Genomic DNA, 17718 nt, shown 5'->3' on the forward strand with positions numbered 1-17718 from the left:
ACTCCCATAATGCACTGCAAATAGGCATCCTTCCCCAGCCCAGCAGAGGAGCAGAAAAAATGGGGTTAAGAGAGCACTCACTCTCTTAACCCTGTTTAAGAGGGTGGCTCCAGAGGCAAGTTTGCGGTCAAGATGCCGACAGGATTGGGCAGGATTCTGGTGGTTATTATGAGCAGGCAAAACCAGGCTTGGCTTCATACTTCTGTTTTGGCTGAATTAAGCTTTGGTTATAAACTCGTCCACATTGACTATTATTGATTCCAGGCATCTGTTCAAAACGTCCATGACCTCCTTAACAGAAGAGGGAAAGGTTCACCACAATATTTCTGTTTCTCTTGAGGGTGCCAGAAGACTCTTAGTAGTTTTTTGCAACATACTCACATGACTGCCCCTTCAATAATTTGTTGCATCCCAACACAAATACTCTCTTGGTGTGTTTCCCCCCAGATAAGAACAAGAAGTTTAAAATGCACTGCTTTTCTTTTAAGCTTCTTGTTTTGTTTTGTAATGTTTGCAACTGGTGCCATTTCCCTCCCATCTCTGAGAGATGTAGCACTTTAGGCCATGGAAATGCATTGCTATATACGACAACAGTAATTACTGCCACAACTACTAATAATTGCTGTTGTGCTTGGTCATGTAAACACTTCTGACAAAACCTGACACCATTCCCAGCGGTACTGCAGCAACGTCATAACAACCATCAAGATGTTTGTATATATGACTCCTTAAATAGTTTATCAGGTTTTTCATCACCAGGTGACTCCTCCAAGTCTTCTTAGAACTATTTAGCATGAATCATTATCAGGCATGAACACACAGAAATACAATCAGTCATACAAAATCTTACTACAACCAATCAGGTCTAAAAAAGATGTGGGGGAGAGAATGGAACAGATTCAGAAGCAAATGGGAGCAGCAGGAAAGGTGAAGAACAGATAAGCAGGGAATACACCCATCTGGAGGAAGTGACATACTGTTAACTGCTTTAGAGGAGGAGCCTGAGAATCAGATAACTTTATTCTTAATGTTGGTCTCTTAGTTTGAGGAGGAGAGGCTGTAGTTTGGTGGTAGAGTAACTGCTTTGTATGCAGAAGGCTCCAGGGGTAGGCTTGGGAGAAGGAAAAAATCCTAGTGAACTCCTGCCAGTCAGTATAGAATAGATGGACTAAATGGCATCGTTCAATATAAGGTAGTTTCATATGCTTATGTTGACTGGGTGTGGCAAACCAGTGGTCATGGCCACCTTGGAAAATAATGGTGTGTGTGTGTGGTTTTAACCACTGTGTTTCTTTCTAGATTTCAAGATCACATACAGTCTGTCCAAAGAACATGGAGTGCCATAGAAGACTATATATTTGTAAAACACTTTGGGAACTCTGAAGATAATACAGTAAGTAACTTCTTTTCTAATGCCAGTTTTATCTGTCTCAAAAAGGATTAAGCAGTTTCATGGGGGGTGGATCTATTAAAAGCTAAATGGAACTTCCATGTACACAGGCAGTATACCTTTAAATACCAGATGCTGGTAACAAAGGACAGGAGATGGCTTTCACCTTCTGTGCCCTGCTTGTGTCATTCCTAGAAGCATCTGGCTGTCAACAGTTGTAAACAGAATGCTGGACTGGGTATACCTTGGCCTTATCCAGCAAGGCCATTCTTAATTCTTATGTTCTTATCTTTCAGCAGAATGTCAGAACTAGCCACTGCCATCCATACCTCTTGTTAGGCAAAAGAAACAAAAAAGAGAACAAGCAGAGAGAGACAAAAGGCCATCCTAAAAGGCATCCTGAATTGTGTTTGTATCAGCTTCAAAGAGGGAGGAGACTCAACAGTATTCACCTTAGGGATAATATGGAGGCTCCCCACCCCCACCCCAGACCCCCTGGAGCTGGAGTTATTCAGGGTGAGGCACAACAATAAAGGAAAGTAATTCAGGTTGATTGCCATTTTAGTTGTGCCTTCGAGTCCGGACCACAGAGCTATTTTACTAAAGCAAAAACCTCCCCATGACCCCCACAAAAAACTTATTTCTATCTTCAGCTGGGTAGCTCTAGGTGTGAACAGTGGGCATCTGTTGGATGATGAAAGGAAAGGTTTTGCAAAGCAGCCTACTGTGTTTGGAACTCCTTGAGCCGATCCTTTCCTTTCCAGTCTGTGCATTCATAAGGATTATTGGCCTTGCTCCTGGTAAGAAGACCAAACATTTCCTAGCACAAGATAAAGTGATGAGAGCCAGCCCAAGCCCCCAGCCCCAGCACCTGAGGCACCATTGCCCCACAGTGCCTTAACACATCAAGCCTGCCCAGCAGCACACTAGCCCTTCAGCCGACCACTCCTCCTCCTGTTCCTACTACCTGGATTTTAAAAAGGAAGAGAGAGAGAGAGGAAGGTCTCTAGCCGCCTCTACTCCTCTCTCCTTTGCTTCTTGTTTTGCTCTGGTGCACTGCTGGGTAAGAAAGGGAGTGGTGGGGGGCTGGGTGTGAAGGTTGGTCAGAGGCACGCTGAGGTGACTGAAAATGGATGTGGGGCACCAGTGGATCGCCTCTGCTAATCTGCTGCCCAAGACAACCACCTCAGTCAGTATCCTAGATGGGACCGCTCCAGGGGCGTAGCTATAATTGAGCAAAAGTGTTCAAAGAACACGGGCCCCCAGCTCCTGAGGGTCCTCCAGCTCCATCCCTCCCTATCTTCTTCATTGTCTGCCTCTCTTTGGGGGGCCGCCAGAGAGAGGGATGAACACGGGCCCTTCTCCCCTAGCTACGCCCCTGGACAGCCCTGAAAGAAATGGTGAAAGCTTCACTTGCTCAACTTCTGTGTCAAAACCTTTTGTTAAAGACACAGGAGCAGAGCTAGTCAAATTTTGGGGACCCTAATATAAATTTATTTCAACAGGCACCCTGCAAAGCTTTGTGCAAGTCACTTTATCTTTCAGCCCATTCTACCTCCAAGGATTGTTAAGAAAATAAGAACAGCCCTGCTAGATCAAGCCCAAGGCCCATCTAGTCCAGCATCCTGTCTCACACAGTGGCCCACCAGATGCCTCTGGGAAGCCCACAGGCAAGAGGGGAGGACATGCCCTCACTCCTGCTGTTACTCCCCTACAACTGGTATTGAGAGGCATCTGACTTCTCTGAGGCGGGAGGTAGCCTATAGCCCTCAAACTAGTTGTGCAACTAAAAATGCAGCTCTGAGCTCCTTGAAGGAAGCGTGAGATAATAAAACCAGAGCTAATGCTAAGAGAATAAACTGTGAGCCAAGAAGTCCCTGGCTGAAATTAGGGATGTGCACGAACTGGTTCGGAAGCCATTTTGGAGGCCTCCAAACCGGTTCAAACGCCAGGGAGGTTTGAAGTTCAAAGGCCCTGGGCTTGGCACTTTAAGGGCGGCGGGAGGTGCACTTACCCCTCCCACCTCATTTCCCCTGCAGTGTACCTTCAAGGCAGCAGCGTACCTCCCTGCCACTCCATTGCCCTCATCGGCCGGAACTACCAGGCATGCATGCGCCCGTTGCGTGCGTGTGCGCACATGCACGGCAGATGGGCACACGCACGCAAAGGGCACATGCGCACCCGTTACTTCCGGCCACTTCCAGCCGATGAGGGCAACGGGCAGCAGGGAGGTACACTGCTGTCCCAAAGGTTTTTGGAAATAAATGATGTCGGCGGAAGAAATGCAGCAGGAGGGATAAGTGCACCCTCCACCCACCCTTAAAGTGCCAAACCTGCCGCTTCCGGACTGCCCGGCCGTGGTTCCATGCACATCCCTAGCTGAAATTTTGTTTCTGCATGAACTTGCCTAGATGGCCTTGGACAAGCCACACTTGCTCAGCCTCAGCCCTTCATTTTCAGTACATGGATAATAGTGCTAATGTCTGAGGACCAAACTACCCATGGCATTGAATGTGTCATTAGCCCAGAAGCACTTAGGTCTTTTGGTGAAAAGCAGATGGATCAGGGGCCCTTGTAAACTGTCATGGTGAGGTCCCCTACTTGTCTGCAGCTTAACTTGGAAAAAACTCCCATTCATGCCAGTGAGGATTGTCTAAAGGATTACTTCAATCATGTATGTGGTGTGTTAGAGTTGTTTGATGAAGGAACAGTCTGTGCTGCCCAGTGATGGAGGGACTCATCTGCTGGCAGTTTCCAAACAGGCTGGATGGCCCATCTGTCAGGGATGCTGGACAGATTCCTGTACTGAGCAGGGAGTTGGACTAGAAGACCTCCAAAGTCCATTCTAAACATTTTAAACTCTAAAATTTTAAGAATGCCTTGTACACACTTCTCAAGTGCTAGATGCCCCCTTGTCTGAAGGAGGCAATGGTTAAACCACTCCTTAAGAAGCCTTCCCTGGATCCCTTAGCCATGGATAGTTACAGGCCAGTCTCCAATCTCCCTTGGTTGGGCAAGGTGATTGAGAGATTGGTGGCCAACTAGCTCCAGACAATTTTGGAGGAAACTGATTGTCTAGACCCATTTCAAACTGGCTTTAGAGCTGGCTATGGGGTTGAGTCTGCCTTGGTCAGCCTGATGGATTACCTTTACTAGGGAATCAACAGAGGGAGTGTCTCTCTGCTGTTTTTTTTAGATCACTTGGTGCTGTTCGATACCATTGACCATGGTATCCTTCTGGATCGCCTGGGGGATCTGGGGATAGGGGGCACTGCTTTGTAGCTCCTATCTCTCAAATATATTCCAGATGGTGGAGCTTGGTGACAGTTGCTCCTCATAACAGGAGCTGCTATCTGGTATTCCTCAGGGCTCCATTCTGTCACCAATGCTTTTCAATATCTACATGAAACCGCTAGATGAGGTCATCAGGAGATTTGGTGCAGGGTGCTGATGACACCCAAATCTATTTCTCCTTGACATCATCATCATCAGGAAATTGTATTCATTCCCTAAATCCCTGCCTACAGGCAGTAATGGGCTGGATGAGGGATAACAAATTGAAGCTGAATTCAAGCAAGACGGAGGTGCTCATTGCAGGGATTCAGAATTTGAGGGATGAGTTAGATCTTCCTGTCCTGGACAGGGTTACACTCCCCTGGAAGGAGCAGGTATGCAGCTTGGGAGTACTCTTGGACCCAGGCCTCACCCTCGTATCTTAGGTGGAGGCTATGGCCAGGAGCGCCTTCCATCAGCTTCGGCTGATTCAACAGCTGTGTCTATTCCTTGACAAGAACAATTTCAAAACAGTTGTGCATCAGCTGGTAACCTCCAGGCTTTATTGCAATGTGCTCTACGTGGAGCTGCCTTTGTACGTAGTTTGGAAACTTCAGTTATTCCAAAATGCGGCAGCCAGACTGGGCTCGGGGGTATCCCAGAGATACCATATTATGCCTGTACTTAAACAGTTGCACTGGCTGCCAATATGTTTCTGGGCAAAATACAAAGTGCTGGTTATTACCTTTAAAGCCCTCAACGACCTAGGCCTGTGTTGCCTTAGAGAACACCTTCTGCATGATCCCCACTGCACGTTAATATCATCTGAGGAGGTCCTTCTCCAGTTACCAACAGTACGTCTGGTGGATACTCAGAGGCGGGCCTTCTCTGTAGCTGCTCCTGGGCTGCGAAATGTACTTCTGGCAGAAATCCATGGCTTGGGTTCATTGCTGGCCTTCAAGAGAGACCTTAAAACCTATTTGTTTGGGCTGGCCTTTCAGGGTTTTTACATTGTTTTTATATGTTTTTAATTGTTTAATGGTTTTAAACTATTTATTTCATTTTGTATTGACTGTTTTTAAATGACCGAGTCGCGGGTTTTGTTTTGTCCTTGTGCACCGCCCAGAGTCTTTTGGATGGGGTGATATAAAAATGTAATAAGTAAAGGTTGCCATGAATTTGTGGGAAGAAGAGCAGAAAGCCCTGGGGAGATGGTTGCGAGATTGCCCTTTTAAGAAGGCCAGTGTTTTGGTTCTGCTTCCTCCACCCATCCCCCCCTCCCCCCTCCCCATTTCCTAGACTGATGTAATGCTTTAGTAAGTTTCAGATAGAGTCACATGATTGCTTGTGAGGTCAGAGTCCTCTTGGGTGGCTTTGTTGTCTGTCTGCCTCCTTGACTACCCCTTTGTGAGAGCCAGAGCCTGCTTTTGCTTTGAGTGTGCGTGTGTGAATGTGTCCTATATGGCAGGCTGACATGTGCCAGTGTTTCTTTTAGACAGAGCCTGTGATTGGTTCAGGGCTGTTTCTGTGATTCTGTGTTTCCCTGTCTCTGTGCAATGATTGGTTAGATTATATTACAGTTTGGTCTATGTGTCATCCCCCCCACCACACACACACACACGCTGGGAACGTGTGGCCATCTCTTTCTCCTAGATGAGATTTTTGAGTGGATTGGATTGATTTTCTCACTATATGGCTCTTTTAATGCCTCTGTTCTCCTGAAGGTGGCTTCCCCCCCCCCCTCGGGTCACAGAGGGACAAGAGGGGAAAGGAGGCGGAGGAAAGGGTGGTGTAACTATGCATGATAATCTCTCCATGTGATCTAACCAGTCTGAAAAGGTTTGACAAACAACTAACAATCCTCTCCAGCAGCTCAGCTGCTCTTTCCTAAAATAGCTCCTCGAGAGAGGGAGGGAGGGAGGGAGAAACTGAGACAAAGGTGGCTTTTTCCATTCTTTTTAATTAGATTTGATTTGTTGGTGACTGCAGAGCAGGTGACAGAAGGGGAAGACCTTTTTGCAGACGGAATAAATCAAATCAGCAGGGAGTTATAGCCCCACCTGGAAGGAAAAACAGACAGCAGCGTAAAAAAACTACGAACAGGAAACAGCTTGTGGTGGACATTCACAATTGCAGAAAGGTGTGCTCGTGACAGATTTGTTGTTCTAAATCTGGATTTGTCATCCGTTGGAGAAGTCCTTAGTGTAGTCCTCAGGGGTGAATATTGTTTATCAGGAATGTGTAACAGGGTATCCAGGCTGTCTGAAAATACACCATGGAACTTGCTCACACAGACAGGCAGTCAGCACAACCTTGTCTAGAATCCGTGCAAATGGACTGAAACAGCCTAGTATTAACGATTCTGATCAACAGTATTGTGGGTGTGCTGATGACCTATATACAAAGCTAGTGTGATGTAGTGGTTAGATTGTTAGGCTTGGACCAGGGAGATCTGTATTCAAGGGCCCTTCCGCACTAGGTATTTACTGTGGACACTCACTTCTACATGACATCATCAGAAATGAGTGTGGATGACCATCTTATTCACAATGCTATAAGTATTAACTCAACAAACAGTGCCATAGTCACTCTACAGCACCACAGGATAAAACAGCCCACGCAAGTGCTAGCCAATCTTCCCTCTAACAGGGATCCCCAGATGTTGTTGACTACAACTCCCAGAATCCCCAGTTGCAATGGCTTTGGCTTGGGGATTATGGCAGTTGTAGTCAACAACATCTGGGAATCCATGTTAGAGGGAACACTGGTGCCAGCAATATGCCAAACACCAAACCCTAGAATACAAGTATCCCACATACAACAGAAAACAGAAACCTCATACCATATGCTCAAAGACACACACACACACACGTACGTATACGTACCACAACCCTACTGATACATTACATAAAGGGAATTGCACCCTCAAACACTGGGGTGGAGCAGTGCACAAACAAAGAAAACTCAGAAGTACAGAGCAAACACATGGATCACAAATCCTGTCCCAGTGGTTGTAATGCATGGGGCTTTGTGGCCAGTACATAAATTGCTTTTGTAACTGTAGTTTTTCTCTTCTTCATGATGTTGCTGAAGGAGTAAGTCCTCTGTTTTTGTAGTCACCATCACATAGAAGCTGCAGCAGGAACACAAGATGTGCGCACAAGACTGTGATACTCCTCTCTTCTCCCTGTGAATCAGTCCTGACGCTGTTGCCCGTCAGTGCCCATCGCTAATCCTATGTGTGGCAGCTCTCGCAAGAGCACCTGCCTGGGAGATAGTGATGGGGTCGGGAGACAGTGGCTGCCGGTTGGCCGGAAGAGGTGGTGGTGTGCCGGCCTGGCCGCCAGGAGGAGGAGGAGGAGGAGGTTGGAGGTGGTGGCAGGCCAGCCTGGCCCTTGCCTGGACACCGGAGGAGGAGGTGACGGGCCAACTTGGCCCGGCCACCCGCCCGCTGGGAGGAGGGGGTGGGAGGAGGTGGCAGGCCGGCTTTCCATCTGGCCCGCAAGCCATAAAGCGTGGGGTGGGTGGGAGAGGAAGCAGGCTGGCCAGCTGGTCCGTCAGAAAGCATGGGGAGGGGGGCGAGAGGTGGGCAGCGGGGGGCAGGAGTGGCTGGCCAGAAAGCTGGGTATGGCGGGGTGGGGGAACAGCAGCAGTGGCTGGGCCGGCCGGATGCTCTGCGTCTGGCCAAGCTAGTTATTATTATTATTATTTTAAGAAGACTTTCTGAGTATAATCATTATAATTGTTAATATTCTCAACAGATTTTAACATTCAGTGCTCAGATCCATAATTCCAAAATGATATCATGCCCAAGAAAAGATCTTTCCCAGATTCAGATCTACTATTATTCAAATTTAGCAGTCAATAAAATGAATACTGTTTGAAGTTGAAATCCTACAAATGTTTGTTTCCTTCCCTTCTGCAAGTACATTAATTTAAAAATGCCATGACATATATAGGTGGCGCTCGAATAGTAGTTTCACTCTTTTGCAGGCCACCTCTCTGTATTACAGTGTAGTTATGGGGTGGGGTAGTTTTGGTTATTTGTGGTTTTCTACCCCATGAACTAGCCACCTAATGGAGCAGCGGGGAAATGACTTGATTAGGAAGCCAGAGGCTGCCGGTTCTAATCCCCGCTGGTATGTTTCCCAGACTATGGGAAACGGCCTATATCGGGCAGCAGCAATCTAGGAAGATGCTGAAAGGCATCATCTCATACTGCACTAGAGGAGGCAATGGTAAACCCCTCCTGTATTCTACCAAAGACAACCACAGGGCTCTGTGGTCACCAGGAGTCAACATTGACTCGATGGCACACTTTACTTTTACCCCCACCCACCGAATTAAATTGGTATACAGTTTAAATAGCCACTCTCCTTGCCTCTCAGCTGGCATGTGGGGAGATATAAAGAAGAACTGTGAGAGGCACAAGCTGCTCCATCCACTTCCAATTCTTTAAGCTTCCCCACGTGTCAGCTGAGAGAGCGGCTATTTAGGTTTATAGAGCTACTTTTCCTGTGTCGGCTGCTCCTTCCACTCTTGCTGTGAGAGTGGATTGTTAGCTAAGGAACCTAACCCCATTTGTGGGGTTAAGTCAAGCACTCCAGTATCACAATTTCCACAAACGTTGCCCCGGCCTTATTAGAGGGCCTCCTGGATTTCATTACTTTATCTTTCCTAGCAGTGTACTCTACCTAAAATGACTTTTGCCTGATCAACAATAGGCCTCACCTAGACGTTACTTATATTCCAAGGCACCCCATTCCCCCAGTACAGCAAAGACTGCTGAGCAATTCAAGTCTAGTGGCGATAAAGAAGGCAGATTCCTGAATAGGGAACTTATCTGAGACTATGGATATTCTGTCACATAGAGAGAAACATTTAAAAAACCCAGTTTAAACCATTGTTAGGGCAGAATCAGAAAATAGGAAGTACCATATAACAGAATAACAACATATTGTAGGCAAGGTGAAATATTTACTGATGTGAAAATATCCCCTATTTGTTGTCTAAGGCAATGGAAATCTTTGCTGCCTGAGGCAAACTTGCAAAGACAAGAAGCAGCCCCAGGGCTCTGTGCAAAAACCTAAGCCCAGCAAGCTTTATTAGGTTGATAGAAGTCATCACTCTGCAGAAAGCACCAGGGCAGAGGCCTCGTAATGAGCATCTTTGGCTGCTCAGATTTGATTGTGGAAACAAGTTTGAGATCCCAGGGTGTCTCTATGCAGATTAAAGAATCTCCTCCGCAAAAGGCTGACAACAAAGATGTCCCCCTAATAAGGCCTCTGCAATGAAAAAAGCATTTAGAAAAAAGATCAGAAGGGCCGATGGGATCATGAGACAGAAAGGGCTGCTTGAACTGCTGAGTATGGCTCTGCTGCTTCTGTGATCAGGTACCTGGTGCTATGGCTGGGCATCTTCACGGTTCTCTGCCTCCCTTGTGAGTGTGTCACAATAATGAGCAGAATCCCAACCACGGGAGACTGTCTTTGAAATATTCAGTGTGGCGCCAATTTATATATGTTTTTTTCTGAAGTGAAGAGAGGGAGGAGACAGACTCCCCATCCCCCGCCCGCCTTCCCTGGCCTTATTTAAAAGAAAGTCCTTGGTAATGCTTTAAATGTCTAATAACCTAGTGCTGGGTGACAATAGAACACCTGAGGGAGATGACAGTAGGCCAAGCTTCAGGAGTTCCACTTCAGTTCACAATGAAACCAAATAGGTCTGGCAAAAACCAAACCAAGGAAGCCAGGATGACAGAAGGTTCCATACAAAACAAAGCAAAGGCTCAGCAGTCTTGCTGTTTTGACAAAAAAGGAAACACAAAGCAACATTTTTCTTTTCTTTTGCAAAAGCTGTGGATGTGTGGCTGACTGTGACCAGGGGAAGTGGGCAACCTTAGATGGTGAAGAAGACCAGCACTTTGCGAGGGTGGTGGAAGAGAAGATCAAGCCAGAAAAGGGAAGAAAAAAGAAAGCAGGCCTGGCAGTTTGAATTGGGAGAAGAGGGCAATTTGGGAAGAAACCTGGGAGAGCAAGAGTTTGGCTGCACCTTGTTCTCTGGGAAACTGATGCAGGATTAACAGCAATGCTACCTTCTAAAAGAGTGTATTTCACTATGTTCTGCTTGTAGATTTATAAATATTACAAAGACATTGTAAGTATATAGTGCTCTCTGTTAGGTTTCTTTTCAAATGCTATACTGCCCTGGAGTGTCTTGCTGCTCAGGGAAATAAGGAGTATATAACAACATGATTCGGCATGGAAGCAGGCATGTGCATATGCAACTGATGCGGATATAAATGCACGTGTACATCTTCATCCATGGTGCTCATCCATGACCCACTGAGTAGAATGCTGCTGCTGCTATTATTATTATTATTATTTCTTGTTTACACAATCAGACAGGTGCTATTGACTGGTTTGTTTTATCCAGACATCAAGTCCTCCCCAAGGACCTGGGATAGCTAAATTTTACTATCAAATTGATTAATTATTATTATGAGGAGGAGGTGGAGGTATGTCTTTGGCTACATCTTTTGCTGTAAATGAGGATGTGCATCCCTCTCTGGAACTGCTAGTTGTTGTGCATGACTATGTGACTAGAGCTGGATCGGGGCCAATGCAGATAGAACTGAATAACTGCTGGTGTTTATATTTTCAAAGGGAGAGAAGTTGTCCTTCTATACCCCTGAGGCAGGGCTTTCAAACTTTTTTTGGGGGGGAGGCAAGTGCCACCTTTACAGTTACCACCTTTGTGAGTACTACTGCCACCAGACAGCTGCTTTGGCTGTGCAACAGGAACAGGTGCCTTAATGCACAGTAGAAAGGGAGGTGCTTCACCAGTTGCTACTGCCTCCTGATCTCTTCTTCACTCTGTCTGCACCCTCTTTTTCTGGCCTGTGCCTCTGTTGAAGGGGCAGGTCACAGCTACTTGCTGCCAGCATACCACTGCCCCAGCCATCTCCACATCTGGTGGGGATGGGTGGGTCAGGTGGAGCAGTGCCATGTGGTCACCATGGCAGGAGCCACTGGTGATACGCCCAGCAGGGACTCAAAAACCCTGGCCTGTAGCCTTTAGTGCACCTCTTTCCCCCCCTTTTTTTGTAACCAAGCGTAGTCTAACCTAATGAAGGCTGCATACCATGTCCCCCATTCCATTTTAAGACAATTATAAGCTGCAAAGTAGCTCTATGCAGTGACTCCCTCTAGAATTTCCTATCACTTGAGGAAGCAGTAAGTATTTTGAGTACAAAGATATGCAAGTGTAAGGGGACAAGCTGAAATTTGTTTATAGTACAGCAATGGTCAACAATTTTTGAGGAAGAGTACAGAAGGCAGTTCAAAGCATAGGCAGTGCACACTGCACCTGTAGTGCCACTTGTAGTGCTCACTGCAGGGATTTTGCCCTCCTCCCCAGAACTTTGCATGGTTTTGCCCGTAGTAGAAGGCAGCAACATCATGTGGGAGGGCTAGCAGCAGGACAGGTCTGCACCATAGCCAAAGCTTGTGACTCTTTGCCTCAGCACCCCACTTCTGATATCCATGACGCATACCCATGGTATGCTCCAGTAGTCTTCAAGTTTTTCAAACCCGGAACCCAGCCTGCAACATGATGGGTTCCAGCTTTCATGTTTAACTCATATGTCCCACATTTTTCTTTCCTCTCTCCTTCTTGTTCTGGAGGTAATCCTGATCTGTGTAATACATAATTTTACATAGCCACACACACCAACAGAATCATATTGTTGTTTATTTTATTTATTTGTCACATTTATAAAAAAAAGTTTGATTTGAAAAACACTTCACAATGTTTACTTTTCTCACAAGAAGTCTGTGAGGCAGGACACTACTATTGCAGATTTACAAATATGTTGCAGCAACTAAGGCTGAGTTTAGGCAATCAGAAGCGAATGAGGACAAGGCCCGAGTACATTTAATAGTTGTGTAAAAGCGGGGATTTTGGCAGGTACTGGTTGTCATGCAGGGGTGAGATTCTAGGCTGAGGGCCAAACTGGACATGACAATAACATCGTTTGGTCCTACATACTTTTTTTGTTTTTGTTTTGTTAAAATGCAGACATTGGGAGAGGAGGAATCAGGATTGGGACTGCAGCAGGGATGGGGAGAGGCTTTGACCTTTTCTCTCTGCCATGATGCCAGTCTGCATGGGGGCCCCGTGGCTGCTGATTAACAAAGAAAAATAAGCACACAATGAATAATGCCACGTCTAATTTGGCCATGAGACACAGTGTGACTTGCGCAAAGTAAACTCTTGGCAGAGGTGTGCTTTAAACTCACTTTCTGGCTCTAAATGTTCACGTTGAGCAGAGATGGGGATTTTCAGGAATCTTTTATGAGGAAAAAAATAAATTAAAATAGATTAAAGATTTGCCACCTTTTGTTTTCAAAAATTCTGACATCTCAGGCAGAGTGCCTGTCTGAAAATGCAGTGTGGAACTTTTATTTTAAAGGACTGAAGGGCAAAGTGCCTCTGAACATGTGCAAATGGCCTTCCTCCTTGAGAGAATGCAGGTTTAAATAAATCAGTCTAACAGAATGACTTTGATTACAGGCCAGTGCTCTCCTGCAAATGGTAACATCTGATTAATTTTTTAAAAATTGCTTATAGAGATTAGGGAAATGCCAACAATTTATACTAAGAATGTATAATGTGCGAACTAAGAATTGCACATAGGGAATGCTTCCTTGTGCATATAATGAAAGGGAGGGCTGATTTTCGACTATTCCTGCTTCTCCCTGCAGCCACTCACCATTTCTCCAAAATATACCGTATTTATCCAAACAGAACAAGACTCTGGGTTTTAGACTATCCCCTTAAAAAGTACAGGTTAAATACAGGTTATACCTCCATTTTCTTGAAAGGAATAGGACTCTGAATTTAAGATGACCTTCTGATTCCTAATATTAAAAAACTTGGTGAGGGGGGGACCTAGTCTTGGATTCAGGTAAATACCGGATGTCCCAAAACCCTTAGGGACATATTTGCAAAAGGCACAGGCAGCTCTAGTGGGGAAGAGGGATCACCAAAAATTGCCACTCTCTTCTGGGGACGAACAGAAGCATCTCTTGAGAGCAACTCTTCGTTTGGACATAGGCCACTAGGTGTAAATGTTTAAAAAAACATTTGAAACCCCATTTTTTTACCCAAGCTTTCTCAGGTTTTTAAAAAATACTGTTTGTTTGATTTTATGGTTTTTAAATTATTGCATTGTTTTAACTTTTATATGTGTTGATTATATGATGAACTGTTTTAACTTTTATATGTGTTTTAATTGTTGTTAGCTGCCCAGAGACGTAAGTTTGGGCGGGGTATAAATTTGATAAATAAATAAAATAAAGGTGCAACCCCCTCCCGGCTATTCTGCAAGCTGGCTTTTAGAATGAAATCCCGATTCCTGGCTGGGACAGTCACATTCTGTCCAATGGCAACACTATTAGGCTGTCTGCTCTCCTGGCCATATGAAGCTGCTGGGCTGAGTCGGATGTTGGGTCATCTAGCCTAGCAAGGTCTGCCTCCTCGCAGTGGCTCTCCAAGGACTCCGCTTAGCCCTGCAAACGGAAGCACCGCCCCGCTGGATCAGAGCAAGGGTCCAGGGGCCCAACAACATTCTGTTTCCCACAGTAGTCAGCCAGATGCTTCCAGCCATTCCTGCATGGTTTGTGTGCCATACTAATTAGCACAAACAATAGTACACGACCTCTGAATATGGAGCGTGCGATTAGCATGTCAAGCATGCAGTATGAGACTTCAGCCGCTAGCCCTCTTTCTCTGGGAGTAATAAATCCCCACAGATCTCAATAGTTTTCGCATCTAAATTAGTTATTCAGGATTTCAGCCTGAAAAGTTAAATGCTGGCTTAGAATGAGATAAGAAAGAGATTCCAAGTAGGGTAGGGGGCGGTCCCACCGCGACGCCCTTTTCACGTGACGTGAGGTCCTTGTCTTCTCCAATAGGGAGTCTTGAGTCACGTGAGAGGGGCGCCTATGGCCGAGCGGGCTGAAGCCCGGTGGGCGGAAAGGAAAAAAGAGAAAAAACGGGGGGCGGCTGTGCAGTGACTGCTGCGTGTGCCGGTGAGGGGTAAAGAGCGAGGGCTGGAGAGCTGCGGAAGCTGCAGGGAACGGGCAGCCCAGCGGGTCCTCGTCACCGTGCAGGGGGAAACCTCGAGCGGAGCCGGCGCGGCGAGGGGCGCCCAGCGTCATGTCAATGGAGGACCCCTTCTTTGTGGTGAAAGGGTGGGTGTCCCGCGGGCGAGGAGGGCGGCGGCGGCGGCCTTCGCAGTGGGCTGGGCGGGGGGGGTTGCCTTCGTCCTGATTCTCACCGAGGTGGTCAGCCTGTTTCCGGACTGAACCACTTCAGGCTGCAGAGGAGCATACGGAACTACCCGACAGGCGATCTCCACGCCACACAGGACGAAGTGGGGCGCTTCTTAGACCGTATCACTCCAGACGGGGATCAGGGGTCTCGTTCCTCAATACTTTCTTCGCAAAAACAAAAACAGCTCCTTCTGCTCTTCCCTGTGCTGGTTAAGTATGGCCAAAGAGGGGTGGTGATGTGGGCGGGGGGGGGAGCGTTGAATGGGCGGCGAACATTACAAAAGTGACCCCTGCAGTCTGAAGTAGTGTGCAGTTCATCATTCTGCCACCTCACCTTTGCCTAACGTGAAGCTCGGCTCTTAATATCGAGTCGGGCCCTTGGTTTTTCTAGCTGTTGTCTACTCTGACTGACCGTAACTCTCCAAGGTATTTGAGAAGGGTGGTCCCCACCAGCCCTAGTACTCCAGCTTCGTTACCGGCGATGACCTAAGATATGAAAAGTCTGTACTTAATCCGATGAGCCCGGGCCCCCTGCCCTACTTTTAATGGTGCTCACATATGGGAATGCTTCTTCACTCAAAAAATATGCTGCACAAACTGGACCAGACTTCTTCCTGATCTGCTAGAGAACTAAACATGAGAGAGAGGATGGAAAGAGGATTTGAGAACTACTAAAATTAATTGTTAGTCCTGGAAAGTACTGTTTTATGTTGAGCATGTAATCAATTTATGGAATTCACAATTTTCTGCCAGCAAGCGGGAATGGTGGTAGTAGACTTAGACTTAATTGCCTCTTCTTTTGAAAAGGGGTTGGACTAGTAAGTCTATCATTGACTCTTAGCTATGACAGAGGAATGGATCTTCCATTTCCAGAAGTAGTGTACCCTTCCATACTAATTGTTGAGAGAGATAGCCAACAACAGGATAGCTGTTGCTTTCAAGCTGTACTTGTGGGTTTTCCAGAAGTATTTGGCTACCCACTGCTTGAAACAGCATTTGGGACTAGGTGGACCTTGGTTCAGAGCGAGCAGATCTCTTCATATGAGGTGGGAAGGGAATGAAGGAAGAGTAGCTGTGTGGTGGAGGGAAAGGGACCAGAAGAGACTAGTGGATTTATTAATTATCTTTTAGCACTTAGTGGCACTACTCAGCTATAGAGAAGCACATTTGAAGCTCATCTTTTTCAGTGGAAGATACTTGAGTGTTCTCAGAAGTATTTTATTGAAATTGATTGGACTTTAAGAAGCTTAACTATGGCAAAAGTGTGCACACTAGGTGTTGTAGGAAATTTGACACTTAGTGTGCTCACAAAATAGACAAATTAGTATATACTAACTGAACCCGCACAGAGCATCTGTGTGGCAGTACACTCCCCCCACCTTCTGTCCACTTCCCCCACCCGTTGCCTCTCGCCCCCGCCCCCTTCTGCCCCAGTTGCCTCTCGCCCCCTTCTGCCCCAGTTGCCTCTCGCCCCCTTCTGCCCCAGTTGCCTCTCGCCCACTCAGCCACCATTATTTCTCGCCCACCCGCTCCTCTCCCTCCACCCCCTTCTGCCCCAGTCTCCACACACCCCGCCTTCTGGCCCATTCTCATCTGCTTTCTCGCCACCGCCGCCATTATTTATCTTCTGCCTGTCTGCTCGCCCACCATTATTTCTTGCCCACCCGCTCCTCTCCTCCCTCCCCCTTCTGCCCCAGTCTCCTCTCCTCCCTCCCCCTTCTCCCCCAGTCTCCGTGGCCCCCCACCTTCTGGCCCATTCGCCTCTGCTTTCTTGCCACCGCCACCATTATCCCGCCTGTGCCACTCCTTATCCTCTCTCCCCCGCCCCTTCTGCCCCAGTCTCCTTTCTTCCCCGCCCCAGGCTTGCATCCAAGCCTGAGCCTTGGCATCTTGGGGGACGGGGGGGGGGATTAAGCACTGGCACAATATGACAGCGTCCTGAACCTTCTTTAAGTGACACTAAGCATCTTAGTCCTATGTATAGGACTGAAGTATTAGCTCATACTTAACAGGACGATACCCATAGCTTTTCCAAAGGAAAGACACTCTTTAGTGGTAGGAGGGTACAGTTGTTATCTATCTGTTGATGCCATGCAATTGTTTTCCCACAAAGTTATGACTGCTGTGAGGTGGTATTTTCCCAATACTGAATGCATTGTGTAATTTGTTGTTTTATTACAGTTCTATCTCAACTTTCTTCTGTCATGGAATTCAAGTTGGTGGTGTACATTGTTATATATTAAGAAGCATATATTGCTTCTAAACAAACCAGTTCACAAAGGTGTTTTACATAGCAAAAAGAATAAGAAAATAGTTCCCTGTTCTAGAGATGTCAAATTTTCAGAAATTTTGAAGTGATGAAAAAAACAATTTCCCCCCAGTTTTTTAAAACAGGAATTTAGGGGGAAAGTGAAATATAAGCAATAAAGCAACCTTTACAGGTCTGAAGTCACATTGTTTCCTTAGGAGTATTTATTATGTATAACCTGCTTTGCTCATACCATTGATCATATTTGGTATATTGCATTTAGAAGTATAGTTTAATCAGAAAGTTAGTCCAAATGTTGTAGTTTACTTTTAAATGTTGTTTAATTTTTGTTACAAATGGACTGCAGTCTACTGAACTCCAAATAATCCAGTATCTCTCTAAGCCAGTTTCTTCAATTTTCAACATCAACTTTTGATGTTTGGAGGAATCTGAAGCAAGCAAGAAGCTTA

At 46.3% G+C, this 17718-nt stretch overlaps 1 protein-coding gene and 1 long non-coding RNA gene across 3 annotated transcripts in view; both read left to right on the forward strand.

The window, feature by feature from the left end:
- Nucleotides 1-1007: 1007 nt before the first annotated feature.
- On the forward strand, nt 1008-10776 carry LOC128323666 (uncharacterized). The gene is made up of 3 exons (XR_008306417.1): nt 1008-1192; nt 1300-1393; nt 10519-10776. It is a non-coding gene; the product is annotated as an uncharacterized LOC128323666 (long non-coding RNA).
- A 3877-nt stretch (nt 10777-14653) lies between these two features.
- The window catches only part of STX6 (syntaxin 6), a 32353-nt gene continuing 29288 nt past the window's right edge, over nt 14654-17718 (forward strand). For both annotated transcript variants that reach the window (XM_053247204.1, XM_053247205.1), the window contains exon 1: nt 14654-14919. In XM_053247204.1, the coding sequence (XP_053103179.1) occupies nt 14885-14919 (35 nt within the window). In that variant the 5' untranslated portion in view covers nt 14654-14884. The remainder of the gene's footprint in view (nt 14920-17718) is intronic.

This window comes from Hemicordylus capensis, chromosome 4 (genome assembly GCF_027244095.1).
Source record: "Hemicordylus capensis ecotype Gifberg chromosome 4, rHemCap1.1.pri, whole genome shotgun sequence".
NCBI classification, from domain to species: Eukaryota; Metazoa; Chordata; class Lepidosauria; order Squamata; family Cordylidae; genus Hemicordylus; species Hemicordylus capensis.